The sequence below is a fragment of the Myxine glutinosa genome, unplaced genomic scaffold (genome assembly GCF_964187855.1).
Source record: "Myxine glutinosa unplaced genomic scaffold, kmMyxGlut1.1 SCAFFOLD_1026, whole genome shotgun sequence".
Classification (NCBI taxonomy): Eukaryota; Metazoa; Chordata; class Myxini; order Myxiniformes; family Myxinidae; genus Myxine; species Myxine glutinosa.
Genome location: NW_027617121.1, coordinates 73,361 through 94,695, shown reverse-complemented (window position 1 = coordinate 94,695; position 21,335 = coordinate 73,361). Strand labels below are relative to the sequence as shown.

General features: G+C 43.8%; 1 protein-coding gene and 2 long non-coding RNA genes across 3 annotated transcripts in view; 1 reads left to right on the top strand and 2 right to left on the bottom strand.

The window, feature by feature from the left end:
- Positions 1 to 3,899, bottom strand: part of LOC137429425 (uncharacterized) — a 16,628-nt gene extending 12,729 nt beyond the window's left edge. Inside the window, exon 1 of the long non-coding RNA XR_010984890.2 lies at positions 3,720 to 3,899. This is a non-coding gene — a long non-coding RNA (uncharacterized LOC137429425). The remainder of the gene's footprint in view (positions 1 to 3,719) is intronic.
- Positions 3,892 to 20,144, top strand: LOC144889132 (uncharacterized). The gene is made up of 5 exons (XR_013621606.1): positions 3,892 to 4,030; positions 4,134 to 4,198; positions 7,358 to 7,412; positions 15,692 to 15,777; positions 19,836 to 20,144. It is a non-coding gene; the product is annotated as an uncharacterized LOC144889132 (long non-coding RNA).
- Positions 20,133 to 21,335, bottom strand: LOC137429564 (uncharacterized). The gene has a single exon (XM_068119611.2). It carries the CDS (start codon positions 21,333 to 21,335, stop codon positions 20,133 to 20,135), a length of 1,203 nt encoding a protein of 400 aa, XP_067975712.2.

Below are 21,335 nucleotides of genomic sequence, written 5' to 3'. Positions count from 1 at the left end.
AAGCTCTTGGTGAACATCATCTCGGGATATGCTCCGCAGGTTGGTCGGAGTGATGGAGAAGGACAAGTTCTGGTGTGCTATAGAGAAGCTGATGGAAAATGTGAAAGATGAGGAAGTTGTTGTGATAGGAGGAGACCTAAATGGACATGTGGGAAGGAGTATGGACGGTTTTGAGGGAGTTCATGGGGGTTACGGATATGGAGTGAGAAATGGAGAAGGTGAAAGGATTTTGGAGTTTGCTGATGGAGCTGATTTGTTGATTTGTAATACTCAGTTCCAGAAAGAGGATAATAAGCTTGTTACATACACGTCAGGTGGGTCGACGACAACCTTTGACTACCTGCTGGTGCGTAGGCGAGATAGGGGGCACCTCCGGGACACAAAGGTGATCCCGGGGGAGGAGGCTGTTTCACAGCACCACTTGGTTGTCTGCGACACAAGGGTGAAAGGTGCGAGGAGAGCTCGGTGGGTGAAGTACCAACCGAGAATGAAGGTGTGGAGGTTGAAAGAGGTGACAGTGAGGGAGGCATTAAAAGAGAGGCTGAGTATGGTGGAGGATGATGTGGTTGAGCTTGAAAGTGGTTGGATGTCAATGAAAATAGTCTGTTGGGAGCCGTTGGTGAGGTATGTGGATGGACAAAAGGACCACCGAGGCACTTGGAAACGTGGTGGTGGGATGATGAAGTTGGAAAGAAGATTGACGAGAAGAGGAAGAAGTTCAAGGAGTGGCAGAAGGCGAAGGGTATGGGGGCAGAAAAGGCAGAGCATGAAAGTTATAAGGCAGCCAAGAAGGCTGCAAAGAAAGAGGTAGCAAAGGCACAGGAGGCATGTAGGAAAATGTTCGGAGAACGCTTGGATTCGGAAGAGGGTCAGAGCGGTATTCAGGATTGCAAAGCAGATAGCGAAAGAGAGGTGTGATGTGATGGGGGTGAGTTGCTTAAAGGATGAAGTGGGACAAATCGTTGTGGACCCAGATGGAATTAAAGGAATATGGAAAAGATATATGGAAATACTGTTGAATGTAGAGAATGAATGGGATGGCAACATCGAGAGTAACCCAGTTTTAGGACCAGCAGAGAAGATAACTGAGAAGGAAGTTGAGGAAGCGATAAAAGCAATGAAGGGTAGAAAAGCGGGAGGGCCGACGGGAGTTGTGGGAGATATGTTGAAGGCAGTGGGAAATTGGGGTGTGAAGAGAATGACAGAGATCTGCAATCTGGTGGTGAAAGAAGGCCGCATTCCAGTGGATTGGGAACCGAGTACCCTCGTCCCTCGACACAAGGGGAAAGGTGACCCTCTGGACTGTGGCTCGTATCGAGCGATAAAGTTATTGGAGCATGGAATGAAGGTATTGGAAAGGGTGTTGGAGAGGATAAGGAAGAAAGTGAAGATTGACGAAATGCAGTTTGGATTTATGCCAGGAAGAGGAACGACAGACGCGCTTTTTATTGTGAGGCAGTTGCAGGAGAAGTATATGGAGAAGAGGAAGAAGTTGTTTCTTGGGTTTGTTGATCTGGAGAAAGCATTCGATAGGGTTCCACATGAAGTAGTGACATGGGCATTGAGGAAGTTATGAGTGGAGGAATGGTTGATCAGAGTAGTTATGGCAATGTACAAAAGAGCGTGCACAGCTGTTAGGACGAAGGACAGGAACAGTGGTGAGTTTGAGGTGAAGGTGGGAGTGCTTCACGGGTCGGTACTAAGTCCACTACTATTTGTAGCTGTGATGGAGGTGCTGGCTCAGAACGTAAAGGAGGGTTTACCATGGGAGTTGTTGTATGCAGATGATCTGGTGTTGATTGTAGAAAGTATGGATGGACTGAAGGAGAAGATGAACAAGTGGAAGGCATGTATGGATATGTATGGAAGGTATGGAGACAAAAGGTCTGAAGGTGAATATCGGAAAAACGAAGGTGATGGCAAGTGGTAAAGCATGTGGTGAGGTGGAAAGAACTGGGAAGTGGCCGTGTGCTGTGTGCAGGAAGGGTGTCGTAGTGAATTCCATCAATGTACAATGTGCGCTGAGTAGGTTCATCAAAAATGTAGTGGTTTGAGAGGGTCATTAACCAGTGTGGCAGCTACATTCAAGTGTAAGGTGTGCACAGAGGGAGCTGCAGATGGAGGAAATGTTGAGTTGGATCTTGGAGATGGCGTGAAACTGGAAGGTGTGAAAACATTTTGTTACCTTGGAGACATGCTGAATGGAGAAGGTGGATCAGACTCGGCAACGGTTGCTCGAATGAGATGTGCACGGAAGAAGTTTCGGGAACTGAGTGGCGTGCTGACGAGGAGGGGAGTGTCATTGAAGCTGAAGGGAAAGGTGTATGCTGCATGTGTGAGAAGTGTTATGATTTATGGGAGTGAGACATTGGTAATGAACGTAGAGCAGCAACGAAGGCTGGAAAGGGTGGAAATGCGAATGGTTCGGTGGATGTGTGGAGTATCGTTGAGAGAGAGGAAGACAAATGATGAATTGCGAAAGATGATGGGAATAGAGCCTGTGATGGATGCTGTGAAGAGAAACAGGTTGAGATGGTTTGGTCATGTGTTGAGGAAGGATGAAAGTGACTGGTTGAAAAGAGTGATGGAAATGAATGTAGAAGGAAGTAGAGGACGGGGCAGACCGAGAAAGACTTGGCTAAAGATGGTCGAAGAAGAAATGCGGGCAAGGGGGTTAACAAGGGGAGATGCAGAAAATAGGGCAAAATGGAGAACATTGTCATGGGGACCGCAAGGCTAACCCCCGCTCTTGCAGGGAAAATGGCCTTAAAATGCCTGTTGTTGTTGTATACATACTTCTTACTACATACTAACTTACATACTACATACATATCACTGCATACTTACTATCTGCATACTACATACTACCTTAATACTACATACTACCTTAATACTTACTACCTTCATACCACATACTACCTTAATACTTACTATCTACATACTTACTACCTTCATACTACCTTCATACTACATACTACCTTAATACTTACTATCTACATACTTACTACCTTCATACTACCTTCATACTACATACTACCTTAATACTTACTACTTTAATCCTTACTATCTACATACTTACTAACTTCATACTACATACTATGGTACCTTAATACTTACTACTTTAATACTTACTGTCGACATACTTACTACCTTCATACTACATACTTCGGTACCTTAATTCTTACTACTTTAATACTGACTATCTACATACTTACTACCTTAATACTACATACCACCTTAATACTTACTACCTACATACTTACTACCTTCATACTACATACTACCTTAATACTACATACTACCTTAATACTACATACCACCTTAATACTTACTACTTTAATACTTACTATCTACATACTTACTACCTTCATACTACATACTACCTTCAAACTACATATTACCTTCATACTATAAACTACCTTCATACTATATATTACCTTCATACTACATACTACCTTCTTACTACCTTAATACTTACTACTTTAATACTTACTATCTACATACTTACTACCTTCATACTACATGCTACCTTCATACTACATACTACCTTCATACTACCTTAATACTTACTACTTTAATACTTACTATCTACATACTTACTACCTTCATACTACATGCTACCTTCATACTACATGCTACCTTCATACTACATGCTACCTTCATACCACATACACACAAAATATGTCAAAGTACGTTGAACATCTGATGAACAAACTGACTCGTTTCAAGTTTCGTGGGGCAGCGGGAGTGTCACAGCAACAAAGCCACAAGACTTCTTCCGGTGACTTCATTAGCTCGCATGGGAGCGATAGACGCATTGCGGGTCCAGGTTTTTTATATACGTCCGTGGAGCACGCAGGAAAGATCGGTCAGAGTAATTTGTCGCCATTGCTCAAGGTAATATGGCGGCGGGGTGGCATCGGCTCATCCGATTGAACGGCACGGGGCATGCTTTTTCCGGGATTGGCGCTGTTGTAGTTTTATTTTTCCTGTGAATGACCGCGTGCAGGATGTTTGCAAGCTACACGAGGTAATTATTTGATACCACGTTGAGTTATAAAGGTATTTTGCAAGAAAGTCATGACGTACGTCTCAACCGGATTTGTGCGTTGCTCTGGATTTGACTTGTGCAGGATGGCCATGGCGGCGTGCAGCCTGCGCGGATTGGCCGTGCCGTTGCTTCGACGATTCGATACCGGTAAAGATTTCTTGATCTTCGTTTGCAGAACGCACAGGCTATTCTTCGTGTGGTAAAGAGATTCGCAATTCAAAAAACGAAGTAAAGATTATTACAGATGCTTGTGGATGACACCATATCGGTGATCCCCAACCTGACCCTGACTATAAACGTTCTGGTCGATCACAGATTGTATTGTATCACAAAGCTCTCTGATGGACGGAAAGCCGGGTGTCCCTTGTGCTGGCATAACTTGAGGGGAAGTTAAAAGATCCCAGGGTGTCTTTCGTGAAGAGCAGGCTCGTTACCGCCGACAAAGTCAGGCCTGTCCTGCCAGTTCGTGAAAGACTTTTCTTTAAAATGTCCCTTGGCCGATCCCACAAGTCGGTGAGAATAATAATTGGCGGGGTTCAAGGAGTCGTCGACGGTCGACGTGAAGCAGCTCGGTAATTAATTAAAGGGAGTGTGGCTTATACATGATCCATGAATTCCTGAGTAGGCTTCCTTGGCTGAGACCTTGTTTTGTGTGTGGGTATGGGGCAGGGGGGAGGAGGCTCCAACATATTGTACACGTAACCATAGTTACGTGTACAGTCTGAATTCAGCACTTCATGGATGCCAGGATGATTTGACAGCCATTTATTTCACGGCCTTCCCTCGCGGCATACATAGGTCCGACAACGGGGGCAGGCTTGTAATTAGACCATGTTAATGAATCAAACAAAAGACCAAATGCAGCATTGGATACATCAGGAAGAACCCGAATAGGTAAAGAAAGAATCATCAGGAGGAACCTGGAAAGGATTCTGGTTTCGGCTTCTATTTATTCCTCGACCCTCAAACCCATCCTGGCACAACCAAGTGAGCCTTACAAAACCCATTTGCAAGAGTTCACTTCTGTGTTGACACATCGAGAAAGAAAGAGAGAAATTGAGAGTAAAAGAGATAAACTAGAACAGCACTCAGTAGAGAGTTTACCTCCGCCAGGTGAACAGTTTACGTTTTGTATCCTAGATTAGATCAGAAAGTCACAATACAGAATCACATTTAATCAAAATCATCCGTCCACAACTTTTTGAGATATCGTGATAAATATCGTTTTTTTGCCCTATCTCCCAATGGTGAATAATCACTTTTAAAATTATACTATCCGGATCTGGATATTCACCAAAATTGAATCGATTCTTCCTTGTCACACACACACACAACCTGTCAACCAAGTTTCGTCCAATTCCGTCCATAACTTTTTGAGATATCCTCCTATATATCGTTTTTTGGCCTTATCTCCCAATGATGAATATGAATATGATAGAGATGAATATGAGTAGGTGAAGAATCACTTTAAAAATTCTACTAGCCGAATCCGGATCCGGATCTTCACCAAAATATAATCTATTCTTCCTTGTAACAGACACAACCTGTCCAACAAGTTTCGTCCAAATCCGTCCATAACCTTTTGAGATATCCCGCTATATGTTGGTTTTAGCCCGATCTCTCAATGGTGAAGAATCACTTTAAAAATTTAAATAATTCTCATATCCGAATCCATATTCAGATCTTCACCAAAATCTAATCATTTCGTCCTTGTCACATCCACCACCTCTCTGCCAAATTTTGTCCGAATCCGTCCACAACTTTGAGATATATTGTTGACAGACAAACGGACAGACAGGGGTGAAAACATAACCTCCATCCATCTTTGGTGGCGGAGGTAATTAAGCACACGATCTATATGATAATAGCGTAAGGACTCGACTTTGTTATCCCTTTTACGCCGCACCCAGTGACCCGATGCCCACGGCACTAATGGATTTACGATCTACGAACCGCGCACTTTGTTTATCACGTACAGCCATACTCGAAAAATCTGAATTAGCCGACGTTGTGGCCCAAAAGCATCCGATTAACTGCCGATACGACGCCATCTTACGACGCCATCGTATTGGCGTCTGCTGGGCGAAGGCGAAGCAAGCCGTCCGCTGATTGGACAGGCGAAGGCGAAAGCAAGCCGTCCACTGAGTGGACAATCCAGAGCATGCATTTGTGCCGGTGTCGGCGATCGTTGTTCATATACGCACTCTTCATTCTCATCTTTCTTCCTAACTCTTACTCGGACAAGCAAATCCCCTATGCCATCCATAATGGTACACTCTATCCATACACCACATCCTCCCTTCCGTGGATGTTCCACGGGTTTCGGCTAGTATAAACTAATACAATTCACCACAAGTTACAGTGAACTAAAAATAATTAATTTTTGCTGAAAACGTCGTTCATATACATTACAAAATATATTTGTACTTTATTATGTAATAAAAATGGATCACATTCATATTACTCACTGAAACGTGTGAGATGACCCGGCGTTGTGGAAAGCATGTCGGAATACCATCCCAAAGACATCAGCTCTGCTCACCATTCGTTTCTCAACAAAAGGGTTTTCAATTTTCTCTCAAAAACCCATTGCTTGATTGACTTTTAAATCTAGCACAAGTAATAAGCACATGAGTCAAGGAGTAGACATTAAAATAAATGCAAGTACGGTATTATGAATTGTTCAATCGTGTGTACTGTGCGTGTGTTCATGCACATGCACAACACGTCGGAAAACAAAGAAAGGGCCAGGAGAGCTGGCATTATGGCCTCGCCAAAGGCCTACAGCTTACCGGAATGGAAATCGCCAAGAAGGCTGAGAGGTCCCTGCTCCATCTCTCGCACTTCAGCAATATCGGTCGGGAGCGTATGAAGGAGAGCTGCTCCGGTTCCTACACTAGTTCTGGGTTCCGTACTGGTACCCATAGCGGTCCCAATATTGGCCCCAATACCGTTGGAAGTTTCAGACAGCTCCCTCGTTCCAGTCAGTAATCCGTTTCCAGCTGCAGTCCCAGCTCTTGTTCCGGCTCCACCAACAGTCCCAGGTTGTATTTTTGCTTTAGGGTTGCTGCATACTTTGTGCTTGGGTGATGTGGGTAGTGGCTATGGGTGTGGCAAGCCCCGCCAAGACCAAGTGGGGGAACTAAAGGTTTACCAGACTGGGAGGAACGAGGTCCCCCTGCTTGCTGTTTCTTTTTACCTTCTTCCATGTTTATTCATTGATTCAGGAATACCTAATTGTTGTAACGGCGTTTATTTGACCGCGTGATGAAGGAATGCTTCTCAAATGAATTTTCTTTTGTTCAGTGTTCCTGGTGCGAGCTCGACTGCAGAGTACGCAGGAGTTGCCTGTGCAACCCAAGTAAGAAATGTCGATTAATGTTCACTTCTCTGTGATGATGTCAACATAACTTTGAGGTCTTTGGATGGTTTTTCTTTGCTACTTCAGAGCTACATGTTTTCTCTTTCATTACCTCCGCCACCAAAGGTGGATGGGGGTTATGTTTTCACCCCTGTCTGTTTCTTCATCTGTGAACAAAATATCTCAAAAAGTTGTGGATGAATTCAAACGAAATTTGGCAGAGGTGTAGTGTATGTGATACGGACTAAATGATTAGATTTAGGTGAAGATGCGGATTCGGCTACTAGAATTTTAAAAGTGATTCTTCACCATTGGGAGACGGGGACAAAAACGATACGTAGCAGGATATCTCAAAAATGTATGGACGGATTCAGACGAAACTTGGTGGACAGGTTGTGTGTGCGACAAGGACTAATCGATTCGATTTTGGTGAAGATCTGCAAATGGATTCGGATATGATAATTATTTAATATGTAAGTGATTCTTCACCATTGAGAGATTGGGTGAAAAGCGATGTATAACATGATATTTTAAAACGTTATGGACGAGTTATGATTAAACTTGGTGGATGAGTTGGTTTGGTGACGAGAACAAGCCGATTTGATTTTGGTTCAGGTCAGAATCCAGATCCGACCTATCAGTGGATACAAAACAAACTGTTCAGCCTGGCGGACGTATGCGCTCTACCGAGTGCCGTTCTAGTTTATTTTATTTTTTGTACACCGCACCTCTCCGATGCCATCTCCAGGCGCTGCAAATCGTCATTGCCAGGCACCGAAGGGGGCTCGGCAATGACGCACGCTGAAAGGGAGTACTCAGTTTTCACTCTGGTTGTTTGTTTGTTTGTTGTACACCGCTCCTTTCCTATGCCATCTCCATGCATTGCAAAACGTCATTGCCGGGCACCGAAGGGGGCTCGGCTGTGACGCATGCTGAAAGGGAGTACTCAGTTTTCACTCTAGTTGTTTGTTTGTTGGACACCGCACCTTTCCTATGCCATCTCCAGGCATTGCAAAACGTCATTGCCAGGCACCGAAGGGGGCTCGGCTGTGACGCACGCTGAAAGGGAGTACTCAGTTTTCACTCTGGTTGTTTGTTTGTTTGTTTTCTTGGTTGTTTGTTTGTTTGTTTGTCCGGGCGATATCTCAGCCATCCTTTGAGCTAGGAAGCTGAAATTTCGGCACAATAGTGAGCAAGTCCTTTGTCAAAAACCGTATTTTTTGTTTTTTGATTAATCAATTAATTGAGGAGTTATTTAATTATTAGCAATTAATTAAGTACTTATTTAATTAATCAAATTTCCTTTCTCTTCTGGGCATTATCTCTGGTACCTTTTGAGCGAGGAAGCTGATATTTGGACATGCTAATGACCAAGTGATTTTGCTGCAAAGGATATTTTTGATTTATTAATTAATTAATTAATTAAGTGATTAATTATTTAATTATTCGATTAATGACTAAATTTTTTTTGTTTAAGTTACAGATTCTGATGAAATGGTGGTGGTTTATGTATTCTATTAGCCAATTGATTAACTATTTAATTTTTTTATGATTATTATTTATTTATTTTCCTGTTGGTTCAGCGGTTAGGGTGCCAGCTTAGGATCCTGGGTTCGAGTCCCGCTCGATCGCTGAAATAACGCCAGGGGGGTTGATTCAGCCTGTCATCCTTCCGAGGTCGGCAAATTGAGTACCAGCTTGCTGGGATGAATGATCACGGTGTGTACCCTGATTTAGAATAGGTACACCGTATCCCTGCGCATCGTAAGAGCGTGACCAAGGGTTGGCGTCAGGAAGGGCATCCGGCCATAAAAAGCATTGCCTCAAAAAGGGAACCATGATTGTCATGGGGCCCGCATGGCTAACCCCCGCTCTAGCGGGGAAAATGGCCTTAAAACGATCATTCATTCATTCTTCTCATCTGGGCAATATCTCAGGCACCTTTTGAGCTCGGAAGCTAATATTTGGACATGACAGTGACCAGGTGATGTGGCCATAAAATATATTTTTGATTTATTGATTAATCATTTCATTGATTAATTATTTATTGATTAATCAATTAATTTTTTTTTATTTTTAATTAATTACTTATTTAATTACATTTCTAAAAGATACATCTTCAGATGAAGCACTGGTGGTTTAGTTATGCTATTAGCCAATTGATTAAGAAAATATTTTGTGAAGATTTTTTATTGATTTTAATTATATAATTAATCAATCAATTATTGTACACCTCTCCCTCCCAATGCACTCTCTTTGAGCTGCACTGCGGTATTGCCGGGCGCCGGAGGCCCCGGCAATGCCGCGCTGTGGGATATTTAATTATTTGGCATGGGGGCGGTGTACTTTGAATATATCTTTACTTGTTTGTTTGCTTTCTTGCTTTCTTGTTTGTCCAGGCTATATCTCAGCCATCCTTTGAGCTAGGAAGCTGAAATTTTGGCACAATAGTGAGCAAGTACTTTGTCAAAAATGGTATTTTTTGTTTTTTGATTAATCGATTAATTGAGGAGTTATTTAATTATTAGCGATTAATTAAGTGTGTTGGGCTAGCGGCTAGCGGCTAGTGTTGGGCTGGCGGCTAGGGTGCCAGCTTAGGATCCTGGGTTCGAATCCCGGTCGATCGCTGAATTAACGCCAGGGGGATTGACTCAGCCTGTCATCCTTCCGAGGTCGGCTAATTGAGTACCAGTTCACTGGTAATACCCTGTTTGTCGTTAAAGGCGGCAAAAAGGGTTGGCGTCAGGAAGGGCATCCGGCCGTAAAACATTGCTTCAAAAAGGGGACCGAAAAACAACAACAACCACGGTTCCCGAAAAAGGCCAACCCCCGTCTTGCGGGGAAAAATGGCTAAAGGTGGTTATTATTTATATATATATAATTAAGTACTTATTTAATTAATTAAATTTACTTTCTTATTTGGCCAATATTTCAGGTACCTTTTAAGTTGGGAAGCTGATATTTGGACATGCCAATTACCAGGTGATTTGGCTGCAAAGGCTATTTTAGATTTATTAATTAATCAATTAATCGATTAATTATTTAATTGTTTGATTAATGACTAAAAATTTTTTTGTTTTAATTTACAGATTCTGATGAAATGGTGGTGGTTTATGTGTTCTGTGACCGAATTGATTGATAATTACATTTTTTAATGATTATTATTTATTTATTTTCATTATTAATCATTTATTTATTTATTTATTTATTTATTTATTTTTTTATTTTTTTTATTTTTATTTTTTATTTATTTTTTTATTTTGTATACAAGATCGAGGCTCGTGAAAGAGCGAACATTAATCACACAGAAAGACAAACCGACACATAAAACATATAACATCGGGAGCGGTAGACAAGATGGGGAGAGAGGGGGAAGGACACAAACACAACATTTGAGTGCAGGGACCGAGAGACATGGAGACATCGAGAGATCTGAGAGAGGGCGAGGGCTTTGGGGGGGGGGGGGCATGGGAAGGGGGCGGTGGGAGAGGTATAAAACATATGGACACTGCCAGGACTTCCAGGAAAGAAGTTGGAATTTCAAACAAGGTGGATCTGGGGTGAATTAGCGGGGGTAGAAAAGATCAAGGTTTTGGATGGGGGAAGATAAGAGATGGTGGTGAACAGCTGTTTTAAAGACCTGCAGGGAGGAGTGGGATTGAAGGGAGTGAGGGAGTTTGTTCCAGAGGCGGGAGAAAAGAGGAATGAAAGAGTGAAGGTGAGCAGAGAGCCGAGATTTCGGCAGTTTAACCATCAGAGGGTTGCTGGCAGATCTTGTGCGACCTGTAGGAATATTTGGGGGACAGAGCACAGAGAGAGCTGGGGGTGCAAGGCCGGAGAGGAGTCGGTAGAAGACAGAAAGACCACCTACCTGCCTGCGGTGAGTGAGTGAAAGGCCCTCAGAGATAGCTTCATCGCGGGAGATTCCAATAATTCTGAAAGCTTTGGTTTCAACAGCGTGAAGCCGAGCTAGGTGTGAGGCAGGAGCACCGGCCCATAGGGGAGAACAGTATTCCATTGAGCTGCGGATGAAAGCCTTGTATGTGGTGAGGAGCTCAGGTGTGCCGAGGAAGGACTTCGCACGACGGAGGATGCCCAGTCGGCGACTGGCTTTGGAGGCCAGCTTGGAAATGTGGTTTTCCCAAGAAAGATCATGGCAGATAGTGAGACCCAAAATCTTGAGCGACAGAACTTCTTGGAGAGGATTGTTGAGAAAGTAGATGGGAGGGTTGTCCAGTCGATCTTTTCGGAGAGACATAGTAAGAGTGTGAGATTTGTCAGGATTGAAAGACATGTTCCACTTGTTTGACCAGTCTGTGATTTTGTCCAGGTCTTCAGAGAGTGAGGAGGCAGCAAACTGCCGATCTGAGGGAAGAGGAATGGAGCGGCAGAGAGTGGAGTCATCAGCAAAGAGATAGAGAGGATTTTCGAGAGAGTCAGAGAGATCATTGATGAAGACCAGAAAAAGCACGGGGCCCAGAACACTGCCTTGGGGAACTCCAGCCTGAACAGGAAGAGGAGATGAGAGAAACCCATTCAGGGCCACACGTTGACGACGACTAGAGAGGAAGTCCGCCAGCCATGCGTGGAGATTTCCATGGATACCAAAGGAGGAGAGTTTGGTGAGAAGAGCGGGGTGCCAGACCGTGTCGAAGGCACGTGATATGTCGAGGGAGACAGCTCTAATTTCCTGTTTGGCATTGAGGACCTCCATCCATTGTTGAGACAGCAGAAGCAGCATGTCCAGAGTAGAGTGACCTGGTCTGAAACCAAATTGATGATCAGAGATCAAGCCATTGGAGAAGAGGAAATATTTCATATCCGAAGCAATGATGGATTCCATGACTTTGCTGATAATTGGGAGAAGGCTGATTGGTCTGTAGTTGCTAGGATCTGTTTTTGCACCTTTTTTGTGCAAAGCGGTGATGTTGGCTGATTTCCAAGCAGATGGCAGTTGACCTTGAGCAAAAGAGAGGGTGAAGAGAACAGAGAGAGGGTGAGATAGAGCAGCAGAGCAGGATTTTAGGACCCGTGGGCTGATGCCGTCGGGTCCAGTTGCAGAATCAGAGTCGAGGGTTGACAGAAACTTTTCCACCTTGTCAGGAGGAAAGGACACGGAGTCCAGGAGCAGCAGGGTACGACTGGGTATGGTGGGTACAGAGAGGGATGGGTTTGGGACACAAGATTTAGAGGCAAACACAGAGTTGAGGCATTCAGCTTTTTCACGTGCGGAGTCAGCTGTGTAGCCGTTTGAGGTAAGGGAGGGGATGGAGGGGGAACAAACACCAGAAACGGATTTGACCAGACGCCACCAGGATTTGGAAGAGGGAGACAGATAAGAGAGTTCGGTCTTGAGAACGGAGAGATATTGTTTCCTGGCTCTCCTGAGGGTGGACACACACTTGTTTCGGGCTTTGTGAAAGGAAATGAGATTTCCTTCCGTTGGATTTGCTTTCCAGGAGACGAAGGCAAGTTGTTTCTGGGCAACAGCCTCACCACAAGATTCCGTGTACCATGGACGGGAGGAAGGGTATGACAACTGAAGACGAGATGGGATAAATCTGTGCATGAGAGAGAGCAATTTACTTTGGAAGAATTCCCAGGATGAGTTGATGTCAGAGGTGGTAGAGATGGGAGACCAGTCCAGATGATTGATGGCTGCTTGAAGACCGTGCCAGTTGGCCTGAGTGAAATGCCAGACTCGTCGACGCTGAGCAGGCTCCCTGAGGATGGTCAGAGAGATGTCCACTTTAACAAGGACATGATCAGATGATCCGATCGGAGCAGAAGAAGAGCAGCAGACATTTTCAGGGAAGTTAGTCATAACCAAGTCCAGAAGAGAAGATGTTCCGTTGACTGAGATCCGGGTCGGGAAATTGACAGATTGTGTCAGTCCCAGTGAGTCGCAGAAGTCCTTTGCTGAAGAGCCATGGCTGGTGAGAGAGGTACCCACACCCAGCCAACTGGCATGGTGACAATTGAAATCACCACATATGAGGAAGAGAGAGTTGGGATGAGTAGATAGAAGTTGGTCCATATCATCAGACAGCGAGATGTAGATGGAGTCATCACTGTTTGGTGGACGGTACAAAACACATATGAACAAGAGGTGGGAGCGAAGGGGAAGCCGTAGCCAGAGGTATTCCTGGGGGTGAGGTGGAGAGAGTGCAGTGCAGGGCGAGTGAGGAAGAGAGTTTTTGATAAAGATAGCAACCCCGCCTCCAGGACGAGGCTCAGGTCTATCATACCGGAGGAGGGAGTAGCCCGGGAGAGATACTATGGAATCAGAGACATCATAAAGGAGGAAAGTTTCTGTTAAGCAGATCACGTCTGGTTTGACAGAAGCAACCTGTATGGAGAGATCAGTTAAGTTTGAACGAAGGCCCCGGATGTTTGAGGTCCATACCGTTAATGAAGAGGAAGGGGGAGCATCAGATACAGAACAGGGGGGAGGAGGGGTAGGGTAAGATGTGGAAGAGGTGGAAGAGATAGGGAGAGCTGTTGAAGGTGTGTCAGAGATTTCAGAATAGCTCGGAGAAAGGGAAGGATGGGGCGGACAAAAGGTTTGATGGTGATTGGGTGAGCCACAATGAGGTGTTATTTGAGGAGGGGGAAGAGCGAGGCAGAAGGTTGGGGGAGATGGAGGTGAGAGTTTGAAGGGGGAAGAAGCGGGGAGGACGCTTTGAGGAGGGGGAGTGAGAGGGGGGAAATTGAGAAGCAATGAGGGTGGGGAGATTTGAAGGGGAGGGGTGAGGGGGGAGTTTGGGAGGGAAGGGACAAGGGGAGGGATTTGAAAGGGATGGGATATGGGGGAGATTTGGAGGGGAGGGGTGAGGCAGGAGTCTAGGAGGGGAGGGGCGAGGGGGCGTCTTGGCGGGGAGGGGTGAGGGGGTAGTTTAGGAGGGAGGGGGAAAGGGGGGAGATTTGAAAGGGATGGGTGATGGGGAAGATTTGGAGGGGAGGGGTGATGGGGAAGATTTGGAGGGGAGGGGTTATGGGGAAGATCTGGAGGGGAGGGGTGAGATTGGATTTTTGAAAGTGTACGATTTATGGGAAACGAACATTTATTGCAAAATGAGTTTCTTGTGACCTTCGAGTTAAAAATACGTTTAAGGACGCTGGATGGAGGATGGAGTGCAGGAGAGTTTAGGGAATGTAGAAAAAAGGCACTATAGGAGATGGATATTTTTTTTGGGATGAATTGATTTGGTGAGCAAGTCGAAAGCAGCCTTTTAAAGAAGAAGAAGAAAAGGTGTTATAAAATATGACGGAATACATAACTTGAGGGGAAAGTGTAAACATTGAAGGTTAATGAGTGAAAACTATCTGGGGGAAATGGGGGAGAAACACGTGGTCGAAGAACGAACGAACGAATAAGAATGAATAAACGAATGAGAACAGAGAAGGAAATGATTTTTTTTTTTTTTTTTTTTTTTTTTTTTTTTGAGTTGAGATTTACACAAGGAAGTAGGCTATGGGTGAAAAGCCTGGGAATACAGAGAACGAAAGTTATTGGATCACAAACGACGGACCGCTGAGAGAAAAACAAAGCCTCAAGGTTGTACAGTGCACACTGTACAAGGCCTCAAGACACGACACGGCAAACAGACGATCAATTTATGAAAGATAAACACCGAGAAACAACCAAAGTTGCACACAATAACTTCACACACCGAAAGATAAATACAGTTTCGACAAAATACAATTGTGAACAGACTTAACTTCGAAAAATGTGGAGACCGTGTGGAGCTTCGAAAATCCCTCCCACCGTCTTCTCATTTTCCTTCTCATTTGCCAATATCTCAGGCACCTTTTGAGCTAGGAAGCTAATATTTGGACATGACAGTGACCAAGTGATGTGGCTATCAAGGATATTTTTGATTTATTGATTAATCATTTAAACAATTAATTATTTATTGATTAATCAATTAATTATTTAATTTTTTATTAATGACTTATTTAATTAAATTTCTAAAAGATACATCTTCGGATGAAGCACCAGTGGTTTAGTTATACTATTAGCCAATTGATTAAGAAAATATTTTGTGATAATCTTTTATTGATTTTAATTATACAATTAATCAATCAATTATTGCACACCTCTCCCTCCCAATGCAGTCTCATAGAGCTGCGCTGCGGTATTGCCGGGCGCCGGAGGCCCCGGCAATGCCGCGCTGTGGGATATTTAATTATTTGGCATGGGGGCGGTGTACTTTGAATGTATCTGTACTTGTTTTCCTATTTTTTTTTTCCCTTCATAAATATATGCTTGTTTCCAGATATGCAGCCATTACTTCCTTGACACAGCCACCATGGAAAAAGGTCATATTACCAAATCCAGAGGAGGAAATTCTTCATCATAAAGGTAGAGTACGAACCTGTAGTATTGTCACAATAATGGCGTGGGGGTTAAAATGTTTTTTATGATAGATATTTATGTCCTTACATATGTGTTTATATTAGTGGTTTTTTATTTGTCTGAATAGGAATTGCCAGGAACGATCATGTAAAAAAAGCATTACTGCCATTTGCCCCACCCTCTCCCCCTCCCAATTCCTCTCTATTCATATATCCTTCCTGCGATTGGATGCTTTGGTCATCTGTTATGTTGACGGTGTTAATGCCCAATCAGATCATTGTGGTTAGTTGGACCTGTGTGCACAACGTTTCCTCGTGCTATTTGAACGTAGTCATTCACCCATCGATTGCTCGGTTGCCAGCAAGTCATGACTGCTCTGGACAGGATGTATGAGACACCTGTGCAAGACCTTTGAGAAGCAAGTGCCAATGAGATCATCATCTGATCATGTCATCCAATCACAGACGAGTAATGATGTCACAAAACCTCAATGTAATTATGCGGATGGTGTCGCCTGGAGAGTGTTGGAAGTCGGGCTCTGAGAGAGCTGGTCAGAAGCGTCTCCATACTCGGCAAGCCCCTCGTCTCCATGCATGAGGGTAGCCAAGGAGATGGGATAAAAGACTTGCTGAGACACAAGTAATGGTTTGTGCTTTCGGACCGCTGATACGCTAAATTCTACCATTACATTAATGATGATGATAATCATTCAATTAGTAATTTAAATCACCTTCAAAACTGCTCGGTACACCATTGGGAAGGATGCAGACATGACACGTGAGTGACTGCCATCGGTTTCCTGACATTTTAAGTTCTCACGACTTTGTGCTGTGCCATGTGGCGCTCTGGTCATGCGACAATGTATGAGCAGGAAGGTATATGTAACATCTCGTTCAGCAGTCTAGGATTTAGAGTAAAAGGTAAAAATCATCTAGTAAAAGGGCTGTATCGGGTTTCAGAGCAATTGGTTGGTAAATAAGGGACGAGTCGGGATCCGCAGTTTCAGCTGTTTTCTTGCTGGATCCGCAGTTTCAATGTTCTGATCTCACCATAATCTAGGTGGTGGCTCAACAGTTAAGGCGGTACAATCTTAAGGCGATACAAAAGAAATGAGTCCAAGTCCCTGCCATTCCAAAACAGCATCAATTGGGTTGACTCAGCCTTGCGTTGTGCACGGGGCCATTGTCATGCTGAAACAGGAAAGGGCCTTCCCCAAACTGTTGCCACAAAGTTGGAAGCACACAATTGTCTAGAATGTCATTGTATGCTGTAGCGTTAAGATTTCCCTTCACTGGAACTAAGGGGCCGAGCCCGAACGATGAAAAACAGCCCCAGACCATTATTCCTCCTCCAACAATCTTTACAATTGGCACTATGCATCCGGGCAGGTAGCGTTCTCCTGGCATCCTCCAAACACAGATTCGTCCGTCGGACTGCAAGATGGTGAAGCGTGATTCATCACTCCAGATAACGCATTTCTACTGCTCCAGAGTCCAATGGCTGCGAGCTTTACACCACTCCAGCCGACGCTTGGCATTGCGCATGGTGATCTTAGGCTTGTGTGCGTCTGCTCGGCCATGGAAACCCATTTAATGAAGCTCCCGACGAACAGTTGTTGTGCTGACGTTGCTTCCAGAGGCAGTTTGGAACTCGGTAGTGAGTGTTGCAACCGAGGACAGATGATTTTTACGCGCTTCAGCACACGGCATGCCCGTTCTGTTAGCTTGTGTGGCCTATCACATCGCAGCTGAGCTGTTGCTGCTCCGAGACATTTCCACTTCACAATAACAGCACTTACAGTTGACCGGGGCAGCTGTAGCATGGTAGAAATTTGACGAACTGACTTGTTGCAAAGGTGGCATCCTATGACGGTGCCATGTTGAAAGTCACTGAGCTCTTCAGTATGGCCCATTCTACTGCAAATGTTTGTATATGTAGATTTCATGGCTATGTGCTTGATTATATATACCTGTCAACAATGGGTGGCTGAAACAGCCGAATCCACTAATTAGAAGGGGTGTCCGCATACTTTTGATCATGTAGTGTACTACTGAAAGTAGTTTTAATGCTATTGGAAGAAATGACAACATTTTGAGGGTTATGACTGAAAGCCTAAGCAACAGGGGTTCATATCGACCTGCATATGTATGTCGCCCTCCCGCTCTTGGTACTCTGAATCGTGTGGTGAAGCAGTTGCTTTAATAAAACTTGCCTTGTCCAACTGAAGACGACCTCAGATCATTCCACAAAGCTTGCAACAAGTGTGTATGCTCGAGAGAGAGGCAGAAACAACATCTGTCCAATCTCAAGAATGAGCTTTCTAAAACCTGATGGCGCCTTGTCACCCCATATTGCCTGCCCTTGTTTGTCCGTCTCCATATGTTTTCTCCCTCCATCCTGATGTTGGCGTTTCCCCTTTCTCATGTTGTTCCCTTTGTTATGTTGTGCCATGATTTCTTCTGTGTCATGGCTCTTTCCCGAGCTTAGACCATGTAGTAAAAATGTTTTTGTTTTTTTACCCCTATTCAAACAATGCCCCCACATTCATGGATTCGATATTTGCGGCATTCTCCAGGAATGTATACCCCGCAAATGTCAGGGTCCGACTGTATATGTATATCTGAGTGACAGATGTCTGTCCGTTAGTCTGTTCGCGGTTTACACTGATTGGCTGCGTGAGGCTAGGTGCAATGTGAATGGCTCCTGACATTCCACCACACAGCCATTTATTGCAAAGTATTCCTCATAGACCAAGGATTGAATAATGTATCGTCGAGGCGTATTAAAAGCTGATATTCAAAATCTGATTCCATATTTGACAATTGTAACTAATGGCCGAAATAATAATTGTCAAAATCTAGACTGAAATTGGAATTTATTTTCGGAAAAAGCGATATATTTTTTTCTAACCCGATTAAATTCAGTAACCTGTTATTGGCTGCACTGCATGTGAGGTAAAATGGCTCCAAAAATACTTTTTCTCTCTTTTAAGGGTAATTATTGTGTGCCTGATTTTATTTTCCACCGTACAGGGACACCAGTAGTGATCTTTGTGGATTTGGGTTGTACTTATTGTGTCGACTTTTGTTGCTCCCGAGAATGTCATTGTCTGTTCTGTGTTCTTACTCTTCCACGAGCCTCGATGATGTTTGAAAAACGTAGGGGCGATACCCCTGGCGCTCAGTTGACATTGTCGTCAAGTTGTCGTCAAGTTTCATCGAAATAGTGTTTTTAGCTTCAGAAGAAAAAGCAACTTCCTATATTGGGGGGTCAAATGTGGATCCACTTTGACCCCTGGTAGACCCCCTTAAGCCACGATTTTCTTGATGTCGTGAACAAACTTTACTCCCCTCCCTCACCTGTTGGACCCTTGTCATTTATGGCTCATAATTGTCGACAGAAAATGGCCATCTCCACATAATTTTTTGGGAAATTCTGAAGCCACACTTACTACTTGGATGTTTTGTTTTATATTTTTTGTCTTTGGATAAGTATGTGAAGCAGAAATTTGAGGGTCACATTGTGTACTTTTGTTTCTATTAATAACTTTTTCACCTTGATGATTGGGGGATGATAGGGCACTTCTGGGGTTTTGCCACCTAAAAAGCATGTTCAGCCACAGCCTGAACCAACTCTTCTCTCTTGACTGGTAGCCGCTTGTCTTTGTGGCCCTGTCTCATTCCTCCAACGTCTCTCTCTTCCCCCAACCATCACCTTTTCCTATTCTAGTTTAACCAGGTACATTATGACCAAAACTGTAAAGAAATTTAACCAGGTAACCAGGTGCATTACATCCTTTTTTATTCCTTTTTTCAACTGTACAGATATGCCAGACTAGCACAATAATTGAGTTCCATTTTCTTGTTCTTGTTCGTGTTTTTTTTTTTTTTTTGTATTTAACTCTCCATTGAATGTTTTTTTTCTGATAAAAATTGAGGGTTGTTTTGTTTAAATGTTCCATTCAATCTCATTAGGATGAATATTTTTGCTTATTTTCCCCTAATTGGTCCCCACTAGCATGTTTGTGTTTTTGCCTTTCTCTCTTCTTCCATTTCCACACTTAGAGGAGCAGCAGTTGTGAAGCAGTCCATGGCCATTCGGTGCCTTGATTTGTGGTGTTCCTCATGCGTCAACAATTGTATGCACTGGTCACACTATTTGACAGCTACTTAGCGTGGGTTTAAATCAGCAGACCTCTCAATGTAGGGGCCTCGTCGAGGGGGAGAAGGGTTTAACCCCCCTTAGTACGTCGACGGTCTCAAGATCCGCAACAAATTGGTTTTATTCACTTTATTCGAACAAAACAAATCAAATTATCTCAACAAAACAAACAAATAACTTTATTCTAACCATTAAAACGTTCATGTACGCTTTGCACTGGAGGATGATTTCTCCCCGGTATGTATTCGTCCATGTCTTCGTAATTCTGATGAACGAGTATATGTCTTGTTGCACACAGTACACTTGTATGGTCTCTCCCCGGTGTGTATTCGTCCATGGTGTCGTAAGTGTGACAATTGATAAAATGTCTTGTTGCACACAGTACACTTGTGTGGTCTCTCCCCGGTGTGGATTCGTCCATGTTGTTGTAAATTTGACGATTGATTAAATGTCTTGTTACACACAGAACACTTATATGGTTTCTCCCCGGTGTGGATTCGTCTATGGTTTTGTAAATGTGATGAACAAGTAAATGCTTTGTTACACACAGAACACTTGTATGGTTTCTCCCCGTTGTGTATTAGTTCATGCCTTTGTACACCTGAGGAAGTAGTAAACGCTTTGTTACACACAGAACACTTGTATGGTCTCTCCCCGGTGTGGATTCGTAAATGTTCTTGTAAATGTGTTGATTGATGAAATGTCTTGTTGCACACAGTACACATGTATGGTCTCTCCCCGTTGTGTATTAGTTCATGCCTTTGTACACCTGAGGAAGTTGTAAACGCTTTGTTACACACAGAACACTTGTGTGGTCTCTCCCCGGTGTGGATTCGTCCATGTTGTTGTAAATTTGACGATTGATTAAATGTCTTGTTACACACAGAACACTTGTATGGTTTCTCCCCGGTGTGGATTCGTCTATGGTTTTGTAAATGTGATGAACAAGTAAATGCTTTGTTACACACAGAACACTTGTATGGTTTCTCCCCGTTGTGTATTAGTTCATGCCTTTGTGCACCTGAGGAAGTTGTAAACGCTTTGTTACACACAGAACACTTGTATGGTCTCTCCCCGGTGTGGATTCGTAAATGTTCTTGTAAACGTGATGATTGATTAAATGTCTTGTTACACACAGAACACTTGTAGGGTTTCTCCCCGGTGTGGATTCGTCCATGTTGTTGTAAATTTGATGAACTAGTAAATGAATAACCCGACTCGTCCCACAACGATTGAAATGGCAGACTTTGCAGCACCAAGTCAGCTCTGACTGGAGCTAAAAAGCTTTGGACTCTCACAATCGGCAAAACCAGAGGAGCCCAGGGCCTGGAAGTGGAAGCAGGATGAGGGGAAGTCGGGGAGTGGAGGAGGAGGTACGTGCTTGGAGCCTTCAAGTTCAACAT